Genomic DNA, 25528 nt, shown 5'->3' on the forward strand with positions numbered 1-25528 from the left:
AGAATGGACGGTAATGTGGAGAAACCAGTGGAAATGTACGAGTTCACAGAGGTGGAGAGAGTTTGGGTGGAGAAGTCTGATAAGGTTTTTTATAACACCCTCTCAGAAAGCCCATTATGATGGAAACCCTCCGCCTTGCTGGCGAAAATGTGGGAATTTAAATGCCAACCATTATCATGTCTTTTGGAATTGTAGTGTCATTATTGAATTTTGGAAAGAAATACATAAAGATATCCAGCATGTCTTTACTTGTCAATTTCCATTTGAAATTAAGACTATTTTCTTTGGGCTGTTACCTCAAGAATGGAGGAAAAAAGACAAATATCTGTTAAATGTGTTGCTCACAGCTGCAAAAAAATCCATCACTAAAAAATGGATGTTGCAAGAAAGGCCGACCCTGAATGAGTGGATGGACATTAAAGTGGATATTTACAAAATGGAGAAGATCACAGCCTCTGTTCACCAAACACTGGACCTGTTCTCATCACGGCGGGAAAAATGGAAAATATATGCAAGACCGCGCAGACCAGAACTCTTTCCTTCAGTTGTGTAATTGCTGTACTTACAGGAGACAATCTCCTCCCTCCCTGTTCTGTTTTTATTTTATGTTGTCATTTTATTGAAAAACTGTCAATAAAAAGATAATTTAAAAAAAATTAGAAATTGAATATTTGCTTTGAAGATAAAAAGTTGAGTGAAACTTTACAGAGAATCACAAGTCCTGAAGTATGACACTTACTGTACGGGGACATTTTAGCAATAGATTCATAATTCATCTTTAAAAAAAACAATACAAACTGATGAAAGACTTTAACTTTCATTTAGGTCAAAAAATAGTTGATGGCAATCATAATTAAATGCAGGAAACGTGTTTAAGGTAAAAAGGTTAAACATCAAGATGGTGAAAGTGTTTGTGTGACTCGCAGGACGGACAACGAGTCTCCAGGATGGACACGACAGTGACCTTCATCATCCTGCTGGGGTGAAAATGATTGAATGCTCCTTCAACAGGTAGCTCCGCCCACCACAGTCACTGAGTCTGTGTTTCTGTGCCGGTAGGACGGTCTGGTCTGGACCCAGCAAACGGTCTGTCTCATTGTCCGTGGTCTTCAGTGAAGGGACACAACTGCTGGTGAATGATGAAGAAACAGCTGACAGTGGTGGAGATGAGTGTTGTTGTCATGGATACCATGAGGCCACAGGTGGGTATGTCCAAAAGCGACCATTGTTGCCTTGACAGTTTCAAGATCCATGACATCCTCACAGCTGTCTCCAAGACAACAGGATATACAGTTATATTACAGGAAGTTGAGCATGAACACCAGAATGTCACGTGTTCATGTCGTCTCCTCTCATGTAATCTTAACATCCCAGAAACATGGTCTCCCACCGTGGTTCTGTCGTTTCCTGGGCAGGTTCAGGTCCATTTGTGCAGATCCTGTCCTCAGTCCAGCTCAGTCCAAACCCTGGATCTCCCCACCTGCTGGTCTGTTTGCTCACTGGACTCAACTCGCCGCCACTCCATGTCCTGTGGTGGGTTGATGATGCCATGATGGCATCAGCAGGCGCTGAGGTGATGACAGGTGATGGAGGCTACAGCACCTTTTCAGTTTGGGAGGTGTCGGCATCAGACTGGTGGTCCGGGTCCTCGTACTGGTGTGGGACTGTTCAGGACAGAAGAGTGTACAGAAAGAAGCTCTGCACGAACTTCATGTAAATGTAAGCCATGTATGAAATCCATTGCAACAGGACAGAAATGGCCGAAGCTCAGCTTTGATAAATACAGGAAATTAATATTTTAATTGTGAAGATGAAAAAACACACGATAAAGAAATAGAATACAAATTTGTGAATTAAAACATTGTCTGATACCATCTTGGTGCTCGTCTGCCGAAGCACATTTACACGTCACGTGCTTCTGTCGCTGAAGGAGACAAAGAAGGAAGGAAGCACTGAAGCTGGCATCAGGACTCGGATCATTCGAACCAGGGGAGAACTTCCCAGACCAGAGCTGCAGGAACAAGTCTGGACAGTTGGTTCCACCATCACGCCAGTCCAAGCTATGTGGCCAGTCAGTGTTGAGGAGATGTGGGCGTGGTTAAGGTGTGACAGCATGTGAGTGTTGGCAGCTCCTGAGGTTTGAATCACCTACATCAGGACGCCACCAAGGATTTATCTCCATGGAAACCATGGTTTCACTCTGTGACACTCATGACAGACAAATGCTCCATCCAATCTCCTTCCAAGTCAGAAGAGGAGCATGGAGAGAACACCTGCAGGCACTGACAGGAAGTAGATCAGACGAGCTTAACTTAGCTTGCTGTGCTAACAGGGTTCACTGACACATCTTACTCAAGGACCACAGTTGCTAATTAGCCACATTGCTAAAACAGGCACATTTACATAATAATGACTGATGTGTGTGTCCCTGTAAAGATTAACAAAACTACAGAGTAAAAAGGAAATAATGAAGATTTTACATCAACAATAAAGATTAAACAGATAAATTCATATTCTGTAAGAACTCCTCTCAGTAAGGAAACATGAAATTACAAAGAAAAGTTCTGCCCTTCAAATGCTACCAAAGTCAAAGCTCACCATGTAAATGTACTTCAAGTACGGAAAGTACTTGATGTACTTGTGATTTATTAAATAAATGAAAGACGACTGCAAAGCTTCCTTTATCTCTGTCCCTCTCTCTCCTTCTGTCTCTCTGTCTTCCTCCCTGTCCATCAGTCTCTCCTCCTTTCTCTCTCTCTTTATCTCTGTCCCTCTCTTTCCTTCTGTCTCTCTGTCTTCCTCCATTCTCTGTCTTTGTCTCTGTCCATCAGTCTCTCCTCCTTTCTCTCTCTCTTTCTCTCTGTCCCTCTCTCTCCTTCTGTCTCTCTGTCTTCCTCCATTCTCTGTCTTTGTCTCTGTCCATCAGTCTCTCCTCCTTTCTCTCTTTATCTCTGTCCCTCTCTCTCCTTCTGTCTCTCTGTCCTCCTCCATTCTCTGTCTTTGTCTCTGTCCTGCTCTCCTGCTCTCTCTCTGTCCCCACTGATCCTGGATCTGCTCCACCTTCCTGCTGGTAAAGGAAGGTTCTGGTGGCTGCTGTTGCAGGATGTGCTGCTGATGGAGAATTGTTGGGTGGAGGTTCATTGAAGGAGGGAGGTGCTGGACCTGCTCTACTTGGACAGAGTCAGGACAGAACTTTGGTTGGGGTTTGGTGACACAAATGAACCTGACTTGACATCTGAAGGAATAACAACAGAAAGCGTGAATCATTTAAACCATCTTTATGTACATGTGATGTCAGAGTGAAACATTCATTCATGACTCTTTCAAGCTCCGCCTCCAAAGCCATCCGCTGATAAGATGAACAGAAATCGTCCACATGCAACAACCGCCAACCCATAACACTGTCAGCATGTTCTCAACGTCGCCCTGCAGGGACAAAAAAGGGACAAAAACCACAAAACAAACCATTTACAGTTAGCCCCTCCCTCCTCAACGCCCAGCCCCTCCCTCCTCAGGCTGAGATGAATAGAAGCAAAATATTCATGTTCGTACAGAAGAGTTGAGATAAAACTCATAGTGATGTACATGCTTCGCCGCAATAACTCTTCTTGTGTTCCAGGTAGCAACAGCAACAAAACACTCGTGAGTTGCTTCATCATTCAAACAGGACATTCTGAAACGCATCACATTTCCATGGTAACGACATCAGCGGTGTTAACCAAACCTTCACGTCAAGTTGATCATCATCACATCACCCAGCTAAGGCTTCACAAATGTAGAGCAGCTGATGTTTGGTTCTTTGGGGACGGAGGCATCCCTCCACTCATCCTGCTGATGGAGACTGACCAAACACACCTGCAGGTCATTAGATCCCTGTAGTGGGTGGGAAGTGTTAGCATCAGCTTGCTCAGGTCCAGGCTAGTTAGCTTAGCCCAATGGCTGGTCGTGGGTGCGAAGTGTTAGCATCAGGTAGCTCAGGTCCAGGATGCTAGTTAGCTTAGCCCAATGGCTGGTAATGGGTGTAAAGTGTTAGCATCAGCTAGCTCAGGTCCAGGCTAGTTAGCTTAGCCCAATGGCTGGTAGTGGGTGGGAAGTGTTAGCATCAGCTAGCTCAGGTCCAGGATGCTGGTGTGTCTAGCAGGAATCCTCCTCCTCATCATCATCAGTAGCAGCAGTCGCTCTTCTAGTCCTCAACAAACCTTTGGTTCTGTTGACCCAAGTTCCAGTGGAGCTTTGGAGGTGCTGCGTCAAATCACTGCGCCCAGTCAGGAAAGTAGTTCCGGCTACGTGTCTGATTCTACCACTACAACGTCTCCTCATGTTAAACTGGTATTCATCACCAAGGTGACACACAACCCTCCTGATAGTAATGCAGGCAGAGACGGAGCTACGCTAACACTTCCCACCCACTACCAGTCATTGTGCTAAGCTAACTAGCCTGGGTCTCAGCTCCCTAGAGGAGCATCTCTAGCTTCTTGTCTCTGTCTTGGGATAATGGACTGTAAAATAATGTTAAACAATAAAAGACTGGTTATCTATTGTGCTACATCACCTAGCTATCATGGAAACACCCAATAATCATAGCAGCATTGATGCTTGTCAATAAAATTAAAATGATAGTTATGATATATGGTAGTTGAGTGTGTGTGTGGTGGGGTCCTCCACATAACCAAGATTTTTGGGGGGGTTTCAGTTTTTCATTAGCCGCAGCCACTGTACCTTCACATCTGACAGTTTCAGTTAACCTCAGTTGTGTCTGCTCAACTCCCCTCACCATCATCGATTTTCTCTTTCAAAGCCCCTGGATGGGAGGAGGTAGAATGTGTGGTTTCAGAACAGATGGAGGGGTTTGTGTTTGTCAAGAAAGGTCATATTTGGTTGTGGTGGGTTTGAACACTGAGCGTGTCTCAGATTAGTGGAGCGTTAAAAGATTTTTAATAATAATAATAATAATAATAATAATAATAATATTGTATCTACAACCAAAGAGATCATCATCACAATGTTTCACTAGAAGCTCACGAACACGACACGTCACATGTGAACGGCTGAATCTACAACTCTGATGGCCGCAGAACAAAGTTTGTACAAGTAGAAAGATATAAAATGAGCAGATTGTCTCTTAAGTCACCCGGTTCTCCTCAGAAGCTTCACATGCCATGAAATAAGAAACAGAGAAGAACAGGAGGAAGCAGTTGCTAAACCCTCACCAGAATCACACCAGAGTTACGCTGGTGTAGCTCCACAACGTCACGAAATACAATCAGTGGGCTCCGGCTGCCAGGGGGAAGAGTTTCAGGAGAGCAAGAATACAACACTGTCCCATATCACAACCATGAACACGTCAGATAAACACAGACTGCTGCTTAGCCAAGCTTAGCAGAAAAATGTGCCAATTTATTGATTTTTTTTTTGAATATGTAAGCAATAATGTGGGATCTCAGCAACTGGGACTGTCAATAGTTACATTATCACCTATAAGTCAACTTAGCTCACTCCCGACCAGCTACTGCCAGTCAAAATGAAAGTCGGCAGAGGAAGAACAGAGCAGAAAACTTATCAGTCTTCAAATGCAGCTGTCAAATGACTGGGCTCCTGAATTAAGACACCACTGTAATACAAAGCTAAGCTAACATACAGACAAGCAAGCTGGCTTAACAGACCAACGACACAACGTTTTTTCACCACAATTTGATACTGCACTCTTACAAAGCATGCTAGTTTAGAGATGCTAGCATACCTGAAATGAGAATTATACGTTATATGATTAAGACGACAATCCTGTGAATATGTTCACCCGGGACAACATCTGGCTCCCTGGTCTTCAGGTCACTGACCTGAAATCAGGTGTGTGGTTCCAAGCTGCTGAAGATATTAGCAGGTTCAGTTCTACATCAGATCCACCAGTAAACACCAGACCGGTGGATGGTGGAGGTTCAGTTCTACATCAGATCCACCAGTAAACACCAGACCGGTGGATGGTGGAGGTTCAGTTCTACATCGGATCCACCAGTAAACACCAGACCGGTGGATGGTGGAGGTTCAGTTCTACATCAGATCCACCAGTAAACACCAGACCGGTGGATGGTGGAGGTTCAGTTCTACATCAGATCCACCAGTAAACACCAGACCGGTGGATGGTGGAGGTTCAGTTCTACATCGGATCCACCAGTTAACACCAGACCGGTGGATGGTGGAGGTTCAGTTCTACATCAGATCCACCAGTTAACACCAGACGATTAAAGGTCATCAGGGGAAACACAAGAAGCCTGAAGCTTAGTGGTGGTGACCTTGAAGTCATGTGACCCTGGTGTAGCTCCTTCATAGGCTACCGTTAGCTTAGCACTGCTAACGTAGCATCCAGGCTTCCAGCATCATCAGAGGGTTCATCAGTGAAGATGATCTTGATGAACTCAACCTGGAAGATCATCAACTTTTGTTCACCAGAGCAGATTTACTGGTTCAATCACCACAATCACATGGAGTGATCCTATTGGCTGCTGGGGGAGGAACCAGGAGATGACCACCTCCTGTTGGTGGAGGAACCAGGAGATGACCACCTCCTGTTGGTGGGGGAACCAGGAGATGACAACTTCCTGTTGGACTTCAAACAAACCTCATCTCTGCACCACTTTGTTCTTAATTTCATAACATTTAACAGAAATAATCTATCTACAAACATAGAAAAAATGAATAAATTTGCTGACTTGTGTTACATCATCAAATGAACAGGACCCAGTATTTCCCTTCCATGAATCTGAACATCTGACCAAAATGGCCGATACTTCTTCACGTGTTGTGTTTTTTAGCATGAGTGATATGGGACAACAGTTGCATTATCTCTCGCAAAAAAATCTCCAACAGCTTTTAGCATGTTAGCGTAACAGCTACGTTTTTGTTCTCACCGATCCTCGTCTCTATTTTTTCTGTCACGTGATCACTGGCTATGGGCCGTCTTAATGACAGGCTCCACCGCCGATGTAAATCCATTGCTGATGCTGTTGGGACTGGAGGGTGTGGCCAGTGTGGGTTTAGCTTCAACCCTGGGAGCAGGCTCAACCACAGAACCACTCTTTAGGGGCAGCCGTGGCTGGACCAACATGGGCTTTGGGAGGACGGATGCCTGTCGCAGACCATCTGCTCGCAGTGGCGGTCTGCTGGGGGTGGAGCATGTGGGTATGACAATTGATTTGGGTGGCTTGGGGCTGGGTGGAGGGGAGGGGCTGAGGGCTCTTAGGTCGGCAGGTTTTGATTTGTTTTCTTGTGTTGAGTGCTGCAGATCTGGTGCCGTGGTGTGTTTTTCTGTGGGGGCGGGGCCTGTAGACTCCAGGGGCAGGTCCTGCTGCATGCTGCTCTGCCTGGAAGTTCCTGAACCTGGAATCTCACAGCTGTCAGTTCGACGCCGGGAACCCTCATGCATCCGGCTGGTGGCCACAACAGCCTTCATGGCAGCCTGTCAACACACAATCAAGTCAATCAACAAGGACAACTGGGCCTGGCTCTAGAAAGAATCAGACCTGGCAGCACCTCTGCTCTGAGAGACTGGAGGGGCATCAGCTGGTTAGTATAAGTTAGCATTAGCACTCCTGGTTGGTCTAATGAGTGTCGTTCATGTGATAAGAACTGATAGTTTGGTAACAAGTCACATGAAAATTTCTGGACAAGAGGTGATGTCGCTCGTGAAGACACGTAACAACAACACAGTGAAGGGTGGTTTGGAGTGAAACTGCAATACCAGCAGAACTCAAATACAAAGCTTAAAGGGCCACAAAGCATTTTTTCAGTGGGTCAAAGGTTCATTGATTGAGGTCGGTCAGGCCACATGTGATAATACTGTAATATTAAAAATAAAATCCCTCCATGTTCCCCCTCTCCTCCTGTTCAGGGTGGTGGGGGTGGAGCCTATCCCAGCAGCCTTCCCCCTGGACAGGTCACCAGTCCATGGCAGGACCAACACATAGAGACAGACAACCATTGGCTCTCCCAGCCACGCCTACGGTCAATTTAGAGTCTGGATTAACCTGATCCCTCTTGATGTCTTTGGACTGTGGAGGAAGCTGGAGTACCAGAGAGAACCCAGCAGGAACAGGGAGAACATGCAGACTCACACAGAAAGACCCCGTGCTGCAGCCGGGGCTCCACCCACAACCTTCTTGATGGGGGGCCACAGTGAGGACCACTGCACCACCCTGCTGGCCTTCAAAACAAAATGCCTTTTTCATTCAAAACAACAACAAAATAATGGACTAAAATAAGCAGCTCAGGGGGGTCGCACATTGAGGATCATGTGCTACAGGTTCATCAGGGTTAGTGACTGATCACTACAACAGGGTTTGCAGTGACCCCCGTTACGCTCAACCTTTTTATTTTCTATTTCAACTCTACTACAGTGTTGTGATCTTGATCCTGAAGGACAGCAGAGGAGGTGGCGGTCAGCTGTGCAACAACAGACAGTTTTTCTGACCTTAATCACCCAGTCAGATGTTCCAACATTCAGGGGTGTGGCCTAGGATCATGTTGAACTTTACCACTGGCTCCAGTGGCTCTCCAGTGGTTAATCATGTGATGTTGTCAGAGATGTGAGCAGGTGGTGCCTCACCTTGAGTTTGCGTCGAGCATTGAACTCCTGCAGCTTCCTCTGGGTGGTGTCCATGTGGGAGAAGCGAGCAGCCTTGCCAAGCACCCAGGGGTGCTGCAGGGCCTCGCGTACGCTCAGACGCTTGTGGGGGTCCAGGACAATCAACTTACTGACCTGCAGGAGGACAGATGCCCATCACAACACCTGTCCAGGCAGGACATTTTCAAGACCGCTCCAAGTGTCTTTAGTCTCAGGAAAAATTCTAATAACTCAAGTCCAAGTATCAGGCCCAGTATTACAAGTACACAAATGTAAGGAACTAACCAGGTCCTTGGCGTTCAGAGACACCTCGTCCCACCATGGAGACACAAACTCGTAGTCACAGTTGAGGATGCGGCTGTACATGTACTGGTCCCCCCGCGGGTCAAAGAAGGGCTCAAAGCCACAGAGTCTGAAAGAGAACGCTGTTAATGAGGAACACAAAACTCTTCAATGCCATGCAGGCAGCAAAATGAAAACACTGAAAACTGTTGCATGCAGATATTCCTACTACAACTCCACATATAACGAACAGAACTTTGATATTTGGCAGTAAAACTTTTTTTTTTTTCCAGGGACAATAAACAAAAACAAAGGTTAAGATGATGATTAAAATGGTTAGTGTGACTCACAGGATGTAGAGGATGACGCCCACCGACCACATGTCCACCTCGGGACCATAGGCATTTCCCCGCAGGATCTCTGGAGCTGGAGGCAGGTGAGCCGTTAGAACAGATGGCTGACTGGTAGTAACAATTCCCACTGAGCAGCAGGTGCCTGAACGCTTCACTGCCCACACCAGATCTCAAAACTGATATAACCCTTAGTACCACTGTTACTTCTACTGTTGCTACTACTGCCTCCTCTACAAATGCTACTGCTACTACAAACACAAGTGTTACTACTACCACTACCACTCCGCTGCTTATCCTACTGCTGCAATTACCACAATTACTGCTATTGCTAATATTGCTACTGCTACTACGTGTACTACTATTGCCGTTATAATTGCTACTGCTACCACTGCTACCACTGCTATTCTGCTACTATTAAAACTACTACTACCACAGCTAATATGCTACCAGTACTGCTATTGCTTGTACTACAACAGCTACTGCTGCAACTATAAGTACTACTGCAGCTATTATCACTAGAGTGAACTACTGTGTGTACTCACCGCAGTATCCGGGTGTACCACAGACCGTCTTCATGGTCACCTGGTCATCGATGATCTTTGAGAGACCAAAGTCAGCTGGAAAAGAAGAGACATGATTGGTTCCTATGTAGAGAGGATTACTTGGGGGGCTAAACGGTGAGCTCACAACTGCCACCTTCAGGTGCATGAGACAATGTGTGGTGAACACTGCAACATATAAGTACAACCCGAACCTGGGTCGAATGTGAACTGGTTTCTTACCAATCTTCAGTGGAGCGTCCAGCGACAGGTCGGCATACAGCAGGTTCTCCGGTTTGAGGTCGCGATGGACAACGCCGTTCTCGTGTAAATACTGAAAATACACACACACACACACAGAGTGAAGTATTAGTATTATTGTTTGTATGACTTAACATCTGCTGAGTTTTTTTTCAGCCACATTCAGACACTCAAGCATATGAGGCAAGTGTGTGTGTGCGTGTCAGTGTATGTGTGTGTATTTTCAGTATTTACACGAGAGGGGGGGTCAAGATGTTGATGTGTTGAGCAACAGCAGAATGTTTCTACATCAAAGATTAATGCCACACACATGATGCAGCAAACCCAAACTGTACTGTAATCCCAAGACACGCACATGTATGCACACAGTGTTTCCATCACTTGTGAGGACATTACTTCCATTTCCCAGAGACTTGACCTCACAACCTGTGTACAGTATTCAAGCGTAAACATAATGAAGAGTTGTGTCCCAAAAGCGGGTAGGTTGCTGCCAACATGGGGAAGTCCCAGTTCAAAGGGCGGGTGCTGCTGTCTAAGTGGGGACATCATTGGTCCCTCAGCTCAGACCCATCAGCCATTTTAGCCCAGTGGTCCATATAAATGTAGTATAAATAGTGACAAATACACAAAACACGTCACATGTACAAAAACACACGCACAGGCGTATGTTTTTCTGCACAGTGGATGTAAATTAGTGTGTGTGTGTGTGTGTGTGTGTGTGTGAGTGTGTGTGAGTGTATATGTTAATCCCCTCCAGTTTTAAGCTGTTCAGCAGCAGAATGGAGGCTCATGTTACATAAGATACCTCCTGCTTCAACAAAGCTGGCATCTGACAACACACACACAAACACATACACACACACACAAACTATCAGAGATGGCGAGTCCAGAGGTGTGTGGAAAGATGGAGTTTTCAAGATGGAAAAATAGGCACTACTTTAACTTCATGGAGGTTAAAGGTCAAAATGTGCAACAATTAACGACTGTCACTACCAACAAATATCAATGAATGTAACAAACCACAACAATTAATTAGTGTCACCAATTCCAACATTTAAAAAACAACTAATGACAACTGTTAAAAACTGTCAAGAATGATAACAATTAACTAGCAACTAATGACAAGTTAACTACTGTCACCAAGGACAACTAATAACTAGCAGCTATTGGCAACTGTTAACTGCTGATATCTTCAGCAGTTAACCACTACAGTCAGTTCTGGTGTTCCTCAAGGGTCTGTGCTTGGACCAGTCCTCTTCACCCTGTCCCTGCTTCCTCTAGGTCACATGATCAGGAAACACTCCATTAATGTTCACTGCTATGCAGACGACACTCAGCTGAACTCATCAATGATCCACATGGAACAAACCAGCTGACTGAACTGGAGGCCTGTCTGAAGGACAGCAAACATGGAGGACCATCATTTCCTTTATTAAACTCTGATAAACTGAAGTTCTTGTGCTGGGCCCAAACACCTGAGGACCACCTGATCTGATGAGACAGGTACCCTGGATGGCACCACCCTGGCCCCCAGCACCACCGTAGGAACCTAGCAGTTCTCTTTGACCAGGACCCTTTAACTCCCACATTCAACAAATCTCCAGGACGCCTTCTTCCATCTACGTAACATCGCTAAGATCAGACACATCCTGGCTCAAGAAGACGCAGAAAAACTAGTCCCTGCTTTTGTCACTTCCAGGCTGGATTACTGCACCTCCCTCCTACCAGGCTGGACTAATAAGTCCCTAAAGACTCTCCAGCTGGTCCAGAACGCTGCTGCCGCGTGTTGACTAGAACTGGTAGCAGAGACCAGGTCTTTCCTGGACTGCTTCTCTGCATGGCTCCCTGTCAGATTCAGAACAGAATTTAAAATTCTTCTTGCACCATCAAAGTCCTCAACAGTCAGGCTCCTTCATCCCTGACAGAGCTCCTAGTCCCCAATGATCCAGCTAGAACCCTTCACTCCCAGGATGCAGGGTTCCTGCTGGTTCCTAGAGTTCTAACAGTAGAATGGAGCCAGAGTCTTCAGCTATCAGGCTCCCCTCCTGTGGAACTGTCTCCCAGTTTCAGTCCAGGACCCAGACCCCCTCTCTAGGTTTAAGAGCAGACTTAAGACCTCCTTGTTGATCAGGGTTATAGTCAGGACTGCTTAGGCTGGCCCTTAGATCTGCTGCTGTAGGCTCAGACTGCTGGGATCTCCCATGATGCACTGGGCTTCTCTCTCCTCCTGTCCTCAGACGTGTTACTAACTCCTCTTCTTCTCCCCTCATCCCAGATCCTGGTGCTGCTGGAGGAGGCTCCAGACCTGGAGAGGCTCCAGCTGCCACCCGTAGCTCCACCTTCTCACGTCCCCGTCTGTCCATCAGTCTCTCCTCCTGTCTCTCTCTCTTTATCTCTGTCCCTCTCTTTCCTTCTGTCTCTCTGTCTTCCTCCATTCTCTGTCTTTGTCTCTGTCCATCAGTCTCTCCTCCTTTCTCTCTTTATCTCTGTCCCTCTCTTTCCTTCTGTCTCTCTGTCCTCCTCCATTCTCTGTCTCTGTCTCTGTCCTGCTCTCCTGTTCTCTCTCCGTCCCCACTGATCCTGGATCTGCTCCACCTTCCTGCTGGTAAAGGAAGGTTCTGGTGGCTGCTGTTGCAGGATGTGCTGCTGATGGAGAATTGTTGGGTGGAGGTTCATTGAAGGAGGGAGGTGCTGGACCTGCTCCACTTGGACAGAGTCAGGACAGAACTTTGGTTGGGGTTTGGTGACACACAAATGAACCTGACTTGACTACTGTCACAAACAGTGATGGGAATAATGGCGTTACTTTTGTCAGTAACGGGTAATCTAACTAATTACTTTCTCTATTGTTACAACGCCGTTACCATTACCAACACAACGTTAGTACGCGTTACTGAAGCCACTCACTGAAGCTGTCATGGAGCCGCAAATGTGTGGGTTTTTTTTCTCCTTTGGCGAGGGGGGAGGGGCGAGATAATTGCCTAAGTAATGATGATTGGCTAAGAGAGAGTAAGATTTCATGTTCAGCCAACCAAAGACATCAGGAGGGCGGGTGTTGACACACAAACCAGCAAATAGCAGCACACACGCACACACACACACACACACACAAACTATCAGAAATGGCGAGTCCAGAGTCGCAGGGAAAGACGGCGTTTTCACGATGGAAGTACAGGCAAGTACTTCTTGGGAGAAGTAACTATAACTAATTACTTTTTCAAAGTAACGTGCCCACCACTGATCACGAATGACAACAATTAACTGAAACAAACAAACAAAACCTAGAGCGACAGCTAGAACTCGCAGTGATGTTTGCACTCTTCTTTCAACGTTTCTCTTCATTTACTAACATAAGAAAAATCAAAGTTCATCTTCTAGACTACTGAATTGTAGTTTTCCACCTGCACAGGCGCAAGGCAGCAGTCTTACCGCCACAGCTTCCAGGATTTGCTTGATGACATGAGCGGCGTCTCTCTCGCTGTAGTAGCCTCGCTCCACAATTCTGGAACACAAGCAGCAGACAGACAGAAAGTCTCTGTACAGACACAAGAACATTTACTGTCTTCATATACAGAACTTCAGAAAATTTGCTTTTAAAAATTAATTTGTCGTCATGGCGACAGACCTGACAAATCATCACTTCACACTTTGCCCAAATCCCCATCATGATGTTGATCAGTATGTTATGACTGAATCAGTGAAATCTGTGCTGGTAGCAGCCACCATCAGCCTAGCAAAGTCCGATGCGTCAGGTCGTCACCATAGCAACGTCTCAGTAACCCTTCATGCTTATGACAGCATTATTAGAGAAAACCCAAACATTTTATATACTAGACCCCTGCTAGTGGGGGGGCTACGTGTTTGCATGTGTGTGTGAGTGTGTGCGCACGCGCGCGCGCGCGTGTGAGTGTGTGCCTGTGTGTGTGTGTCAACCTATCAAACAGTTCTCCTCCAGTCACCAGCTCCAGCACCAAAGTGATGTCAGTGTCCGTTTCAAAGATCTCCTTCAGCTGGATCTGGCACATACAAGAAGACATGAAGACCTGACCATGCTGGCGTGTTACAGACATGAACACCTTACATGTTACAGACATGATGACCTGACTACACTGGCGTGTTACAGACATGAACACCTTACATGTTACAGACATGATTACCTGACTACGCTGGCGTGTTACAGACATGAACACCTTACATGTTACAGACATGATGACCTGATGTGTTTCAGAATTGAGGACCTGACCATGCTGGCGTGTTACACACATGATGACCTGATGTATTACAGAAATGACGACCTGACCACGCTGGCGTGTTACAGACATGAACACCTTACATGTTACAGACATGATGACCTGATGTATTACAGAAATGAAGACCTGACCATGCTGGCGTGTTACACACATGAGCACCTTACATGTTACAGACATGATGACCTGACTACACTGGCGTGTTACAGACATGAACACCTTACATGTTACAGACATGATTACCTGACTACGCTGGCGTGTTACAGACATGAACACCTTACATGTTACAGACATGATGACCTGATGTGTTTCAGAATTGAGGACCTGACCATGCTGGCGTGTTACACACATGATGACCTGATGTATTACAGAAATGACGACCTGACCACGCTGGCGTGTTACAGACATGAACACCTTACATGTTACAGACATGATGACCTGATGTATTACAGAAATGAAGACCTGACCACGCTGGCGTGATACAGACATGAACACCTTACATGTTACAGACATGATGACCTGATGTATTACAGAAATGACGACCTGACCACGCTGGCGTGTTACAGACATGAACACCTTACATGTTACAGACATGATGACCTGATGTATTACAGAAATGAAGACCTGACCATGCTGGCGTGTTACACACATGAGCACCTTACATGTTACAGACATGATGACCTGATGTATTACAGAAATGACGACCTGACCACGCTGGCGTGTTACAGACATGAACACCTTACATGTTACAGACATGATGACCTGATGTATTACAGAAATGAAGACCTGACCACACTGGCGTGATACAGACATGACAACATGACCACGCTGGCATCTAGATGTTCTCATGTTCTCCGTGTAGAACTCTATCTATTCTTCCAGTTGTCGACACATTCATGCAGCACACACATTTATTATGATCCAAGACATAATGAGCAGCACCACAGAAACATGAACACAAGAACACAGGAACACGTGAGGACAGACATGGGGAGAACATAAACTTACAATATTTGGGTGGGAAAGACGCAGCAGGACACCAATTTCAGTGCGAACAATTTTCTTGTCAATCTGCAACAGAACAAAGTAAAAACAACAGCTGACAGCGTCATGTCAGATGTTCTCCATGTTGAGGCTGCCTGGAGCCTCCTGCTGCTGCACAGGTTTACTACATACATGAAGATTAGAGACGTGTTGATCCCTTATCACCTGCTAACACGCTGCTATGTTTCAACTCTCTGCTCTGCTGGTGACAGAGGGGTTACCTAGGCAACCAGAGGATGTTGATGCTGAAAATAATGAGATGATGTCACAAGAGATTTGTAGACCAACACACCTGTCAGTCATTCAGGTGTCAATCATTTCCTCCAGTAATAACTGGGATGAATAAGATTGACAGGAGGATCAGACATTCTCAGTGTGACATCACTTCCTGTCACCTTTTGTGATTAGTGATGAGGTTATAGTTTCACTGCGGACAAGGTGAAGAATCAAAGATGGCTGTTCTGTGGTCCATCTGGAGAACGTTGTAGTTTCATGAGGCTGACATACAACTGTGATGTTGTGCAGTGAGAGTGTAGCTGGGTTCTCTTCTCCTGTCTGCTCGTCCTTGACCTGTGCCATTGAGGTAAAAGACGAGTGGACAGGTAGAACTTTCCAAACGTACCTTAACTCTGCTTCAAAGCTAGGCTAACAGTTTAGCTCTGCAAGTTTGTCAGTGTGGAGTTAAGGCTGAATTTATTTTTGATGGGGTTCTTCCATCATGAATGAATGAATATGTTGTGACATCATCATGACCTCTGAACTTCTCGGTGATGGAGCACTGACCGTTTTCTTCAGGACTTTGACAGCGTAGGGCTTCTGGGTCTGTTTCTCTTCACAACGATACACAATTGACGTGGCTCCTCTAAAAGAAGAAACAACAAACCACATTCAGAGGGTAGGTTCTCTTCCATGACTATCACACCTGTCAATTATTAAGGTGTCAGTCATTTCCTACAGTGATAACTGTGATGAATATGATTGACAGGAAAGACCAATTTAGTGTGACATCATCAAGGTGGAAGCAGAAGTGATGGCACCCGTGTGTGGTCGTCTGTCTCCCGCTGTCTGTCCTGTATGCTTGTTCTATTAGCTGTCGCCAAAAATGTCAACTCTCAACTAGCTTATGATCACCAAGCCGTGCTGGATATTCAACTTGCCAGCAAAAACTTGATCAAGTTCCTGAGACAGAGAACATTTCCTCGACCACCACTGCTTGTTGGTACACCTGCAGACCCGCACACCACTCCGTTCCCCTGCCGGAAATGCCACAAAACCTGCTCCCATGGTAAATGCAGTGGCCGAGTGGTGAGGTTGGAAGACGCTCCGGTGCGTGCCTCTGCATATCCTGGTTGGAAATGGATCTGCCAAACCCTGCTCTATCTCCCCTCGCTCTCTTGAGCCGACTGGCACCTGGCTGGTGCCAGTCACTGTTACAGTTTCACCTACCTGATCCCCTCGACCACTCGCCCAGGCTCCCGGGACTGATAAATGACCTGCAGCCTTGCCTCCAGCCAGGGTCGCCCTGGTGAATGCTTGATCAGTATCAAACAAGACATTTATCCTAAACTACTTTTTCATCAGGCCAGCACGGTGGAGCCCCTGCAGCACGGCGTCTTTCTGGGTGGAGTCTGCATGTTCTCCCTGTGCCTGCGTGGGTTCGCTCCAGTGCTCCAGCTTCTGCTGCTGGGATAGGCTCCACCCCCACCACCCTTAAAAGGAGAAGATGGAGAAGATGGATGGATGGATGGATGGAGGAACAGATGATGGGTGGATGGATGATGGATGAGTGGATGGATGGATGATGGATGGATGGATGATGGAAGGACGGATGGATGATGGGTGGATGGGTGGATGATGGATGGACGGATGGATGATGGGTGGATGGGTGGATGGATGATGGATGGACGGATGATGGATGGATGGATGGATGATGGGTGGATGGGTGGATGGATGATGGATGGATGGATGATGGGTGGATGGATGATGGATGGACGGATGATGGGTGGATGGATGGATGGATGGATGGATGATGGGTGGATGGATGATGGATGGATGGATGACAGATGGACGGATGATGGGTGGATGGGTGGCTGGATGATGGATGGACGGATGATGGATGGATGGATGATGGATGGACGGATGATGGGTGGATGGATGATGGATGGATGGATGATGGGTGGATGGATGACAGATGGACGGATGATGGGTGGATGGGTGGCTGGATGATGGATGGATGGATGATGGATGGATGGATGACAGATGGACGGATGATGGGTGGATGGGTGGCTGGATGATGGATGGATGGATGATGGGTGGATGGATGATGGATGGATGGATGACAGATGGACGGATGATGGGTGGATGGATGATGGATGGACGGATGATGGGTGGACGGATGATGGATAGATGGATGATGGGTGGATGGATGATGGGTGGATGGATGATGGATGGACGGATGATGGATGGATGATGGATGGACGGATGATGGGTGGATGGATGATGGATGGACGGATGATGGGTGGATGGATGATGGATGGATGGATGATGGGTGGATGGATGATGGGTGTCTCCTTCCACTGGTGCCCTGATGACAGCCAGATCTACCTGCCTCTACGATGAGGTGACCCTTCAGACCCTTGCTTGCTTGCCTGGAAGACGTAAAATCAAGGATGGCTTTAAACTTTTTGAACTTTAACAACAGCAAAATAGGCCTGATGGTGTTTGGGCCCAGCAATGCATGTGCCTTTCCTCCGTGTCTTAGGCGTCCTTGAACCTTCCATAAAGCCTATAGCCACCTATCTAAGGGTTAAAATCGACTCTGACCCAAAGATGGACAAACAGATCAATGTTGTAGTAGGAAAGAGCTTTTTCCATCTTAGGAGGCTGTCGCTCTGTGTTTGAAACTGATACATTCTTTCATGACAAGACTGTAATGCCTTGTATATTGGTGTTGTCCTGAAGGACTCCTCCTACTCTCTCTTTCCAGCGTTCGAGAGGCTGCCATCCGGTCCCAGGCTACGGTGTTGGCCTGCAGGACCCAGCGGAGGAGATCCACCTTTGTCCCCCAGGCTGTCCTCTTCCTGAACTCCTTGACCTCCCTGCACTCTGACCCCTGGTACCACCCACAAGACCGCCACTGGCCATTTGTCATACACCGATTATACGCCTGTACTTCCTGTATGTGCTGCAACTGTATTTATACTCTATTCATGCTACGACTCATCCTGTACATACCACAAAATTTGCAAAGTACTTCTCATTCACTGATGTAATTATACTACTTATCTATTGTGCACTACTACCTCTACTGTACTACTACTTCCATCGTGCACTTTACAAAGCAACTGCTGCCAACCCTAGTAGGTTGTAGACTAGTACTACTCCTAGTCTACTCCTAGTAGGAGTAGACTTCCTGGCACTTCCTTACTTTATGTATGTTGTGCTGTTGTTGTGTTGTTGTGCTGTTGTTGTTGTGTTACCAACTGTTCTGCTCTCTGCTCCCTGAATTCCTCCCCACAGAGATAAATAAAGTTTTCTAAATATGAATTAATCAAGCCTCCATCTCTTGCTTACAGTTAGTTCAGAACGCCAGTGCTCATTTGCAAACGGGTACACGCAAGCGACAGCATACTAACCCTGTACTGGCCTCCTTCCACTGGCTTCCTGTGCGATACAGGATTGATTTCAAAATATTGCTCTTTGCTTTCAAGTGGTTAAATGGTTTGGCACCTCTTTACCTCTCTGACCTGATAGAACCTTAGGTACCTACAAGAACCCTTAGGTCCTCTGACCAGGTTCTTCTGGCTGTGCCAAAAACCATGCTGAAGCTCAGAGGGAATCTGGCTGCAGTGGCAGCTCCAAAGCTCTGGAAGGAGCTGCCACTGCCGGTTACACAAGCCCCCAACCTTCAGGTGTTCAAATTAAGCCTGAGTTTTGAAGTTTTCATGTGACACTGGATGTTGATATATGTTTTTGAATGATGTGGGCATCATGTAAGGCACTTTGGTACAACATTGTTGTTTTTAAACGTACTATGTAAATGAAGTAGTATAGTATGGTATGCGAGGAGGGGGAGGGGGAGGAGCCAGGCCAAGTGCAGCTTCCCCTGGACACTGGGGCTTGAAATGTGTGGACATTAGCTTATCCACTATTTGCTGCCTGCTACTGTCAAATGAAAATCACACAAATGCTTAAACAAAAGTGATAAACATCAGATAAGTTTCTCAGAACAGTGATTCTTAACCACAGGGCCACGGCCCAGACTTGGGCCACCAGCGCCACTGAGAGGACTGTGAAAAACTTTCACTTTTGCACCTGTGGGCCATTGGACTGCATAGGTTATCAACTGAGGAGAGCAGAGATATCCATGACACGCTCAGTTGCCATGCGGGTTTCGACCACATGGTGGCGGTAATGAACCAATCATTGGTTTACCAAGCTCTAATATCAGAGAAGAAGACTGCCCCCCTCAAAAAAAAGAACAATTTTTGCAGAAATACAATCCCGACTTCATCAAGTACGGCTTTGTGAATGGAGGAAGCGAGGCAGTGGGCTGACGCTGTCCTGCACAGCACGAAGCCCTCAAAACCACAGCGGCATCGAGAGACCGAGCATCCGACGCTCGTGGGAAAGCCGGTGGAAGTTCTTTAGAGTGAGGAAAATGAGCTGGAGAAGCAGAAAAGCTCTGTCACCGACCAGCAACTCTAAATGTGCACTGAAAGCCGGCGTGTCGGTCTCGATGTGTGTGCAGGTTCACAAACACCTTTACTAACCGTCGAAGTGATGATCCCATTCATCACCGCCTTTTAGTGAACAACGGTCATGCTTGTTAACAGGAAGTGGATCTGGTTTATGACTGAAGACGAATCAAACCAGAGTGAGGCCAACTCAACCTCTACAGTGTTGACATGCAGTGGGCCCTGGCCGCTCTGTACTATCAGAATTGGGCCTCAAGGTCAAAAAGGTCAAGAGCCCCTGGCTAAGAGGAAGTTGACACAAATCTGCTGTGTGTACGTGTGTCTGTGTGTTTATGTGTGTGCGTGTGTGTCTGTGTGTGTGTGTGCGTCTGTGTGTGTGTGTGCTTGCGTGTGTCTGTGTGTGAGTGTGTGTGCGTCTGTGTGTGTGCTTGCGTGTGTCTGTGTGTGTGTGTGTGTGCGTGAGTATGAGCGTCTGTGCATGTGTCTGTGTGTGAGTGTGTGCTTGCATGTGTCTGTGTGTGAGTGTGTGTGTCTGTGTGAGTATGAGCGTCTGTGTGTGCGTGTGTGTGTGTGCGTCTGTGTGTGAGTGTGTCTACGTGTGTGTGTGTCTGTGTGTGTGAGTGTGTGTGTCTGTGTGAGTGAGTGTGTGCGTGTGTGTGAGTGTGTGTGTGTCTGTGTGAGTGTGAGCGTGTGAGAATTAAGCGTTGTGCCTGTGTGAGTGTGAGCGTGTGTGTGTGTGTGAGTGTGTGTGGCTGTGTGAGTGTGAGCGTGTGTGTGTGTGTGTGTGAGTGTGTGTCTGTGTGAGTATGAGCGTCTGTGTGTGTGCGTTTGTGTGAGCGTGTGTCTGTGTGTGTGAGTGTGTGTGTGTGTGTCTGTGTGAGTGTGTCTGTGTGAGTGTGAGCGTGTGTGTGTGTGTGTGTGTCTGTGTGCGTGTGTGTGTCCGTGTGAGAGTGCGTGAGTGTGTGTGTGTGCGTCTGTGTGTGAGTGTGTGTGTGTCTGTGTGTGTGGCTGTGTGAGTGTGTGTGTGTGCGTGCGTGTGTCTTATGTGTGAGTGTGTGTGTCTCTATGAGTGTGTGTGTGTGTATGAGTGTGTGCATGTGTCTGTCTGTGAGAGTGTGTGTGTGTGTCTGTGAGTGTGTGTTTCTGTGTGAGTGTGTGCGTGTCTGAGTGTGAGTCTGTGTGTCTGAGCGTGTGTGTGTGTCTGAGTGTGTGTGTGTGTGTGTCTGTGTATGAGTGTGTGCATGTGTGTGTATGTGACTGAGTGTACGTGTGTGTGTGTGAGTGTGTGCGTGTGTGTGTCTGTGTGTGCGAGTGTGTGTGTGCGTGTGTACGCGCGCATGTGTGTGTGGGTGTACGTGTGTGTGTGTGTGTGTGTTATTCTGCTGGGACAGATGGAGGAAACAGATCCATCCACATACACTGCAGCCATCCTGGCTGGTCTCCATGGCAACAGGGCACCTGGCAACAGAGCTGGTTTGGGTGACTGCCAGCTTCATCTCCCTACTCCTGCTGTTCATGTTGTTACATGACTGGGAACATTTCCTGCTGTTTTTCACATTAAAAGCTTGACAGGAAGACTGATATTGAGATGGACTGGTCTTCTTCCTCTGGAACAGATTTGGAGCTGCAGGTTCTTTTCATCTCTCACTGGATTCACAATGTCACTTTTTTTGTAGTTGACTTATTTCACCGAACTCATGACAGACTGACTGACTGAATTTCTGTCGCCTCACGTTCTCTAAAAAGTTCCGTCTGGAGCTGGAATGTTCTTCTTGCACTCTTACGACCTTCAGACCTGGCTGACACAAGATTTGGAGAACAACGTAGCACGTTGGCGCTCTGTAGATGACGACTGTCACCACACAACAATGGTTCGTGTCAGTGCTGCGTTGAGGAGGTCATGTGATCACAGGTGTCTGTCAGCAGCTGAGGTTTTTGTTAAAACACGGACGATAGAACTGATGACATCATGGCCTTGGCGGCGGTACTGGCGCTGTCCCTCTGGCTTTCGTCTAGGGTTGTTGAATTTCAGTCAGTATTTAGTTTTATGGCAACATTTCTGACTGAGCTGCTTTTCTTCTCAGGAGAAGATGAAGGTGACGAAGAAGAAGATGTAGAGACGCCCCAGGTGACCACGAGTGTTTCCCCGCCCCTAGACGATGCAAAAAATTCAGCACAATGATGCAAACTACATTTTGGTCTCTCAAATGGTTTTGTCAGGGATGCACGCCTCAGCTTTAGCTCCGCCCCTGGTCATCTACTCAGCCCAAATCCATTCATGGGTTTGGAAGTGATGAATGTAATATCTGTGAATATCAATCCTACCAATCCCATCAATCCAATCAATCAATCAATCCTATCAACCCCATCAATCCCATCAATCAATCCCATCAATCAATCAATCAATCCTATCAACCCTATCAATCCAATCAATCAATCAATCCTATCAACCCCATCAATCCAATCAATCAATCAATCCTATCAACCCCATCAATCACATCAATCAATCCCATCAATCAATCAATCAATCAATCCTATCAACCTCATCAATCAATCAATCAATCCTATCAATCCTATCAACCCCATCAATCAATCAATCCTATCAATCACATCAATCCTATAAATCACATCAATCAATCAATCAATCACATCAATCAATCAATCAATCCTATCAAACCCATCAATCAATCAATCAATCCCATCATCCTATCAACCTCATCAATCAATCAATCAATCAATCAATCAATCCTATCAAACCCATCAATCCCAATACCCTTCAGTGGCGCCGCATCAACACAAGAGACGTCAGGCTCCACCCACCATCAGTGTGTATGTGTATGTACGTGTGAGTGTGTGTGAGTGTGTGTATGTATGTGAGTTTGTATGTATGTGTGTGAGTGTGCGTGAGTGTGTATGTGTGTGAGTGTGTATGTACGTGTGTGAGTGTGTATGTATGTGAGTGTGTGTGTGAGTGTGTATGTATGTGAGTGTGTGTGTATGAGTGTATGTATGTGTGAGTGTGTGTATGAGTGTGTGTATGTATGTGTGTGTATGTATGTGAGTGAGTGTGTATGTGTGTGTATGTATGAGTGTGTATGAGTGTATGTATGTGAGTGTGTGAATGTATGTGAGTGTGTGTGTATGTATGTGTGAGTGTGTGTATGTATGTGTGAGTGTGTATGTATGTGAGTGTGTATGTACGTGTGTGAGTGTGTGTATGTATGTGAGTGTGTGTGTATGTATGTGAGTGTGTGTATGAGTGTATGTATGTGAGTGTGTGTATGAGTGCATGTATGTATGTGTGTGTATGTATGTGAGTGAGTGTGTATGTGTGTGTATGTATGTGTGAGTGTGTATGAGTGTATGTATGTGAGTGTGTGTATGTATGTGTGAGTGTGTGTATGTATGTGTGAGTGTGTGTATGTATGTGAGTGTGTATGTACGTGTGTGAGTGTGTGTATGTATGTGAGTGTGTGTGTATGTATGTGAGTGTGTGTATGAGTGTATGTATGTGAGTGTGTGTATGAGTGCATGTATGTGAGTGTGTGTATGTATGTGTGTGTGTTTGTGTGTGTGTGTCAGTACCTGCCCAGTTCAGAACTCAGGTTGTAGAACTCCTCCACCGTCCCATCCCGCCTCGACCCGTCCACCCAGAAATCCACCGGTTCTGAACCGGGCCGGGAGGTCGGCATGATGTCAGCAGGACTGTCCCTGAACCAGGACCGAGAGGGCCAGTACCAGACCCGGAGCTGAGCAATCCAGATCAAATCTCAGATATATATCAAACGCAGATCAGAGGGTGTAGGAAAGATTCATGATCCTGATGAGCTTCAATCCAGACCCACCTCCCCAGAACCCTTGATCTGGTTCGGTTATCCGACAAAATGCAGGCGGAACCAGGGGAATTGAACCGCGGTCTTTATTCCAGACTGGAGAGGGATCTGGGATCCAGATGCACCAGATCCGTACATGTCGCAACCTCCATCGGGCCTAAAACATCACCGAGGTGGATCCGTTCAGTCCATCCGCCTCCTGCCGGGATTTACTAGTATTTCCGTTATGGTTAGCCGTCCGGGCGGCTCTCCGGAGCCGGCAGCCTCCTGGTGAACAGCAGACGGCGGACCGTTTCTGCACCGACACGGATTCCCGCGGCCCCAGGCTCGGCGTGGGTGTCAGGTCCCGGCAGCGATGCTCCAGATGTCCGCTGGATCTGCGACGCCAGGCGCTGCTGTAATCTCACAGCCCCGCCCCCTTCACCGCCCCGACCACTCAGCCCCGCGCAGCCGCCGAGCCGCGCTCCCATTGCACAGGCGGCCTGTCAATCAGACCACAGTGGCCCAAATGCAGAAGTAACATAAATCCACTCATGTGCTTGAGCGTGACATCAGCGGGAATCAAACCAACGACCTGCCGTCCAGGCACAGCACCGGGCAGCGGGAGGTTGGAATCAGTGTAGTACTACTAGTATTTTATCTTACAGCTAAATTTAGGGTTTTTGTTGTTGTTGTTGTTGTTTCTAATTCACTGGACATATTGGAAGTGAGACAGGTGACATTGATGTGAAACTGGCCTTCAACCCATTAACCATGAATATTATCATGATCAATGTAGCAAACACACAATTAACACATGATCAAATAAACAGAAGTGAATGAAATAAACAAGTAAACAACTCAAAAACTGAAGCCACGTCCCTCCATTACCAGCCCCCTCCAACAGAGGGTGTCCTGCACTGCTAGACAAAAGGACGCAGGATGCAGACCCCCTCTCTATATTTAAGACCTTCCATTCTGATAAAGCTGACAGTTAGGGGGGCCTCAGGCTGGCCCCGCTCCTAGCTCTACCGCTATAGGCCTACACTGGCGGGGATCTCCCATGATGCACTGGGCTTCTCTCTCCTCCTGTCCTCCTTCCTGTCTCACAGCTGCAGGTCACAAATGGGACTTCTTCCTCTGAGTCTTGGTGCTTCTCACCTCCCAGATCCTTGACTGATGTTGCTGGAGGAGGAGGCTGCAGACCTGCAGAGCCTCAGGCTGACACCTCCTACCACTAGAAGTACTGGTACTAGTAGTACTACCACTAGTAGTACTGGGACTAATAATACAAGTGCACCTCCCAGATCCTTGACTGATGCTGCTGGAGGAGGAGGCTGCAGCCCTGCAGAGCCTCAGGCTGACACCTCCTACCACTAGTAGTGCTGGTTCTAGTCGTAGTACCACTAGTAGTACTAGTACACTTCTCAGAACCCCAACTGATGCTACTGGAGGAGGAGGCTGCAGAACACTAGAGCCTCAGGCTGACACCTCCTACCACTAATAGTACTGGGACTGGTACTACGACCACGAGTAGTTCGAGTACACCCCCCAGACCCCTGACTGATGCTGCTGGAGGAGGAGGCTGCATCCATCCCTCCATCATCCCTCCATCACTCCATCTTCTCCCTCTTCTGTTCAGGGTGGTGGGGGTGGAGCCTATCCCAGCAGCCTTC

The 25528-nt window shown here is 47.0% G+C and overlaps 1 protein-coding gene across 3 annotated transcripts; it reads right to left on the reverse strand.

Moving 5' to 3' along the window:
- Window positions 1–3078: 3078 nt before the first annotated feature.
- LOC147249337 (calcium/calmodulin-dependent protein kinase type IV) lies at window positions 3079–24270 on the reverse strand. Of its 3 annotated transcripts, XM_086224190.1 has the most exons (12): window positions 23886–24270; window positions 23626–23789; window positions 16127–16205; window positions 15308–15370; window positions 13986–14068; window positions 13482–13554; window positions 10035–10125; window positions 9795–9869; window positions 9250–9325; window positions 8903–9029; window positions 8600–8752; window positions 3081–7453 (listed from the first exon to the last, which is right to left on the reverse strand). In XM_086224190.1, exons 2-12 carry the CDS (start codon window positions 23730–23732, stop codon window positions 6938–6940), a joined length of 1443 nt encoding a protein of 480 aa, XP_086080316.1. In that variant the 5' UTR covers window positions 23733–23789; window positions 23886–24270; the 3' UTR covers window positions 3081–6937. The 3 variants fall into 3 exon arrangements, with proteins under 3 accessions (XP_086080313.1, XP_086080316.1, XP_086080315.1); XM_086224187.1 differs by lacking the exons at window positions 23626–23789; window positions 23886–24270 and adding an exon at window positions 16790–16914 and having other exon boundaries at window positions 3079–7453; XM_086224189.1 differs by having other exon boundaries at window positions 3082–7453; window positions 23626–24270.
- Between the last annotated feature and the right edge of the window lie 1258 nt (window positions 24271–25528).

Source organism: Aulostomus chinensis, chromosome 14 (assembly GCF_037954235.1).
Source record: "Aulostomus chinensis isolate RoL2024-O1b breed Wild chromosome 14, RoL_Achi_v1.0, whole genome shotgun sequence".
NCBI classification, from domain to species: Eukaryota; Metazoa; Chordata; class Actinopteri; order Syngnathiformes; family Aulostomidae; genus Aulostomus; species Aulostomus chinensis.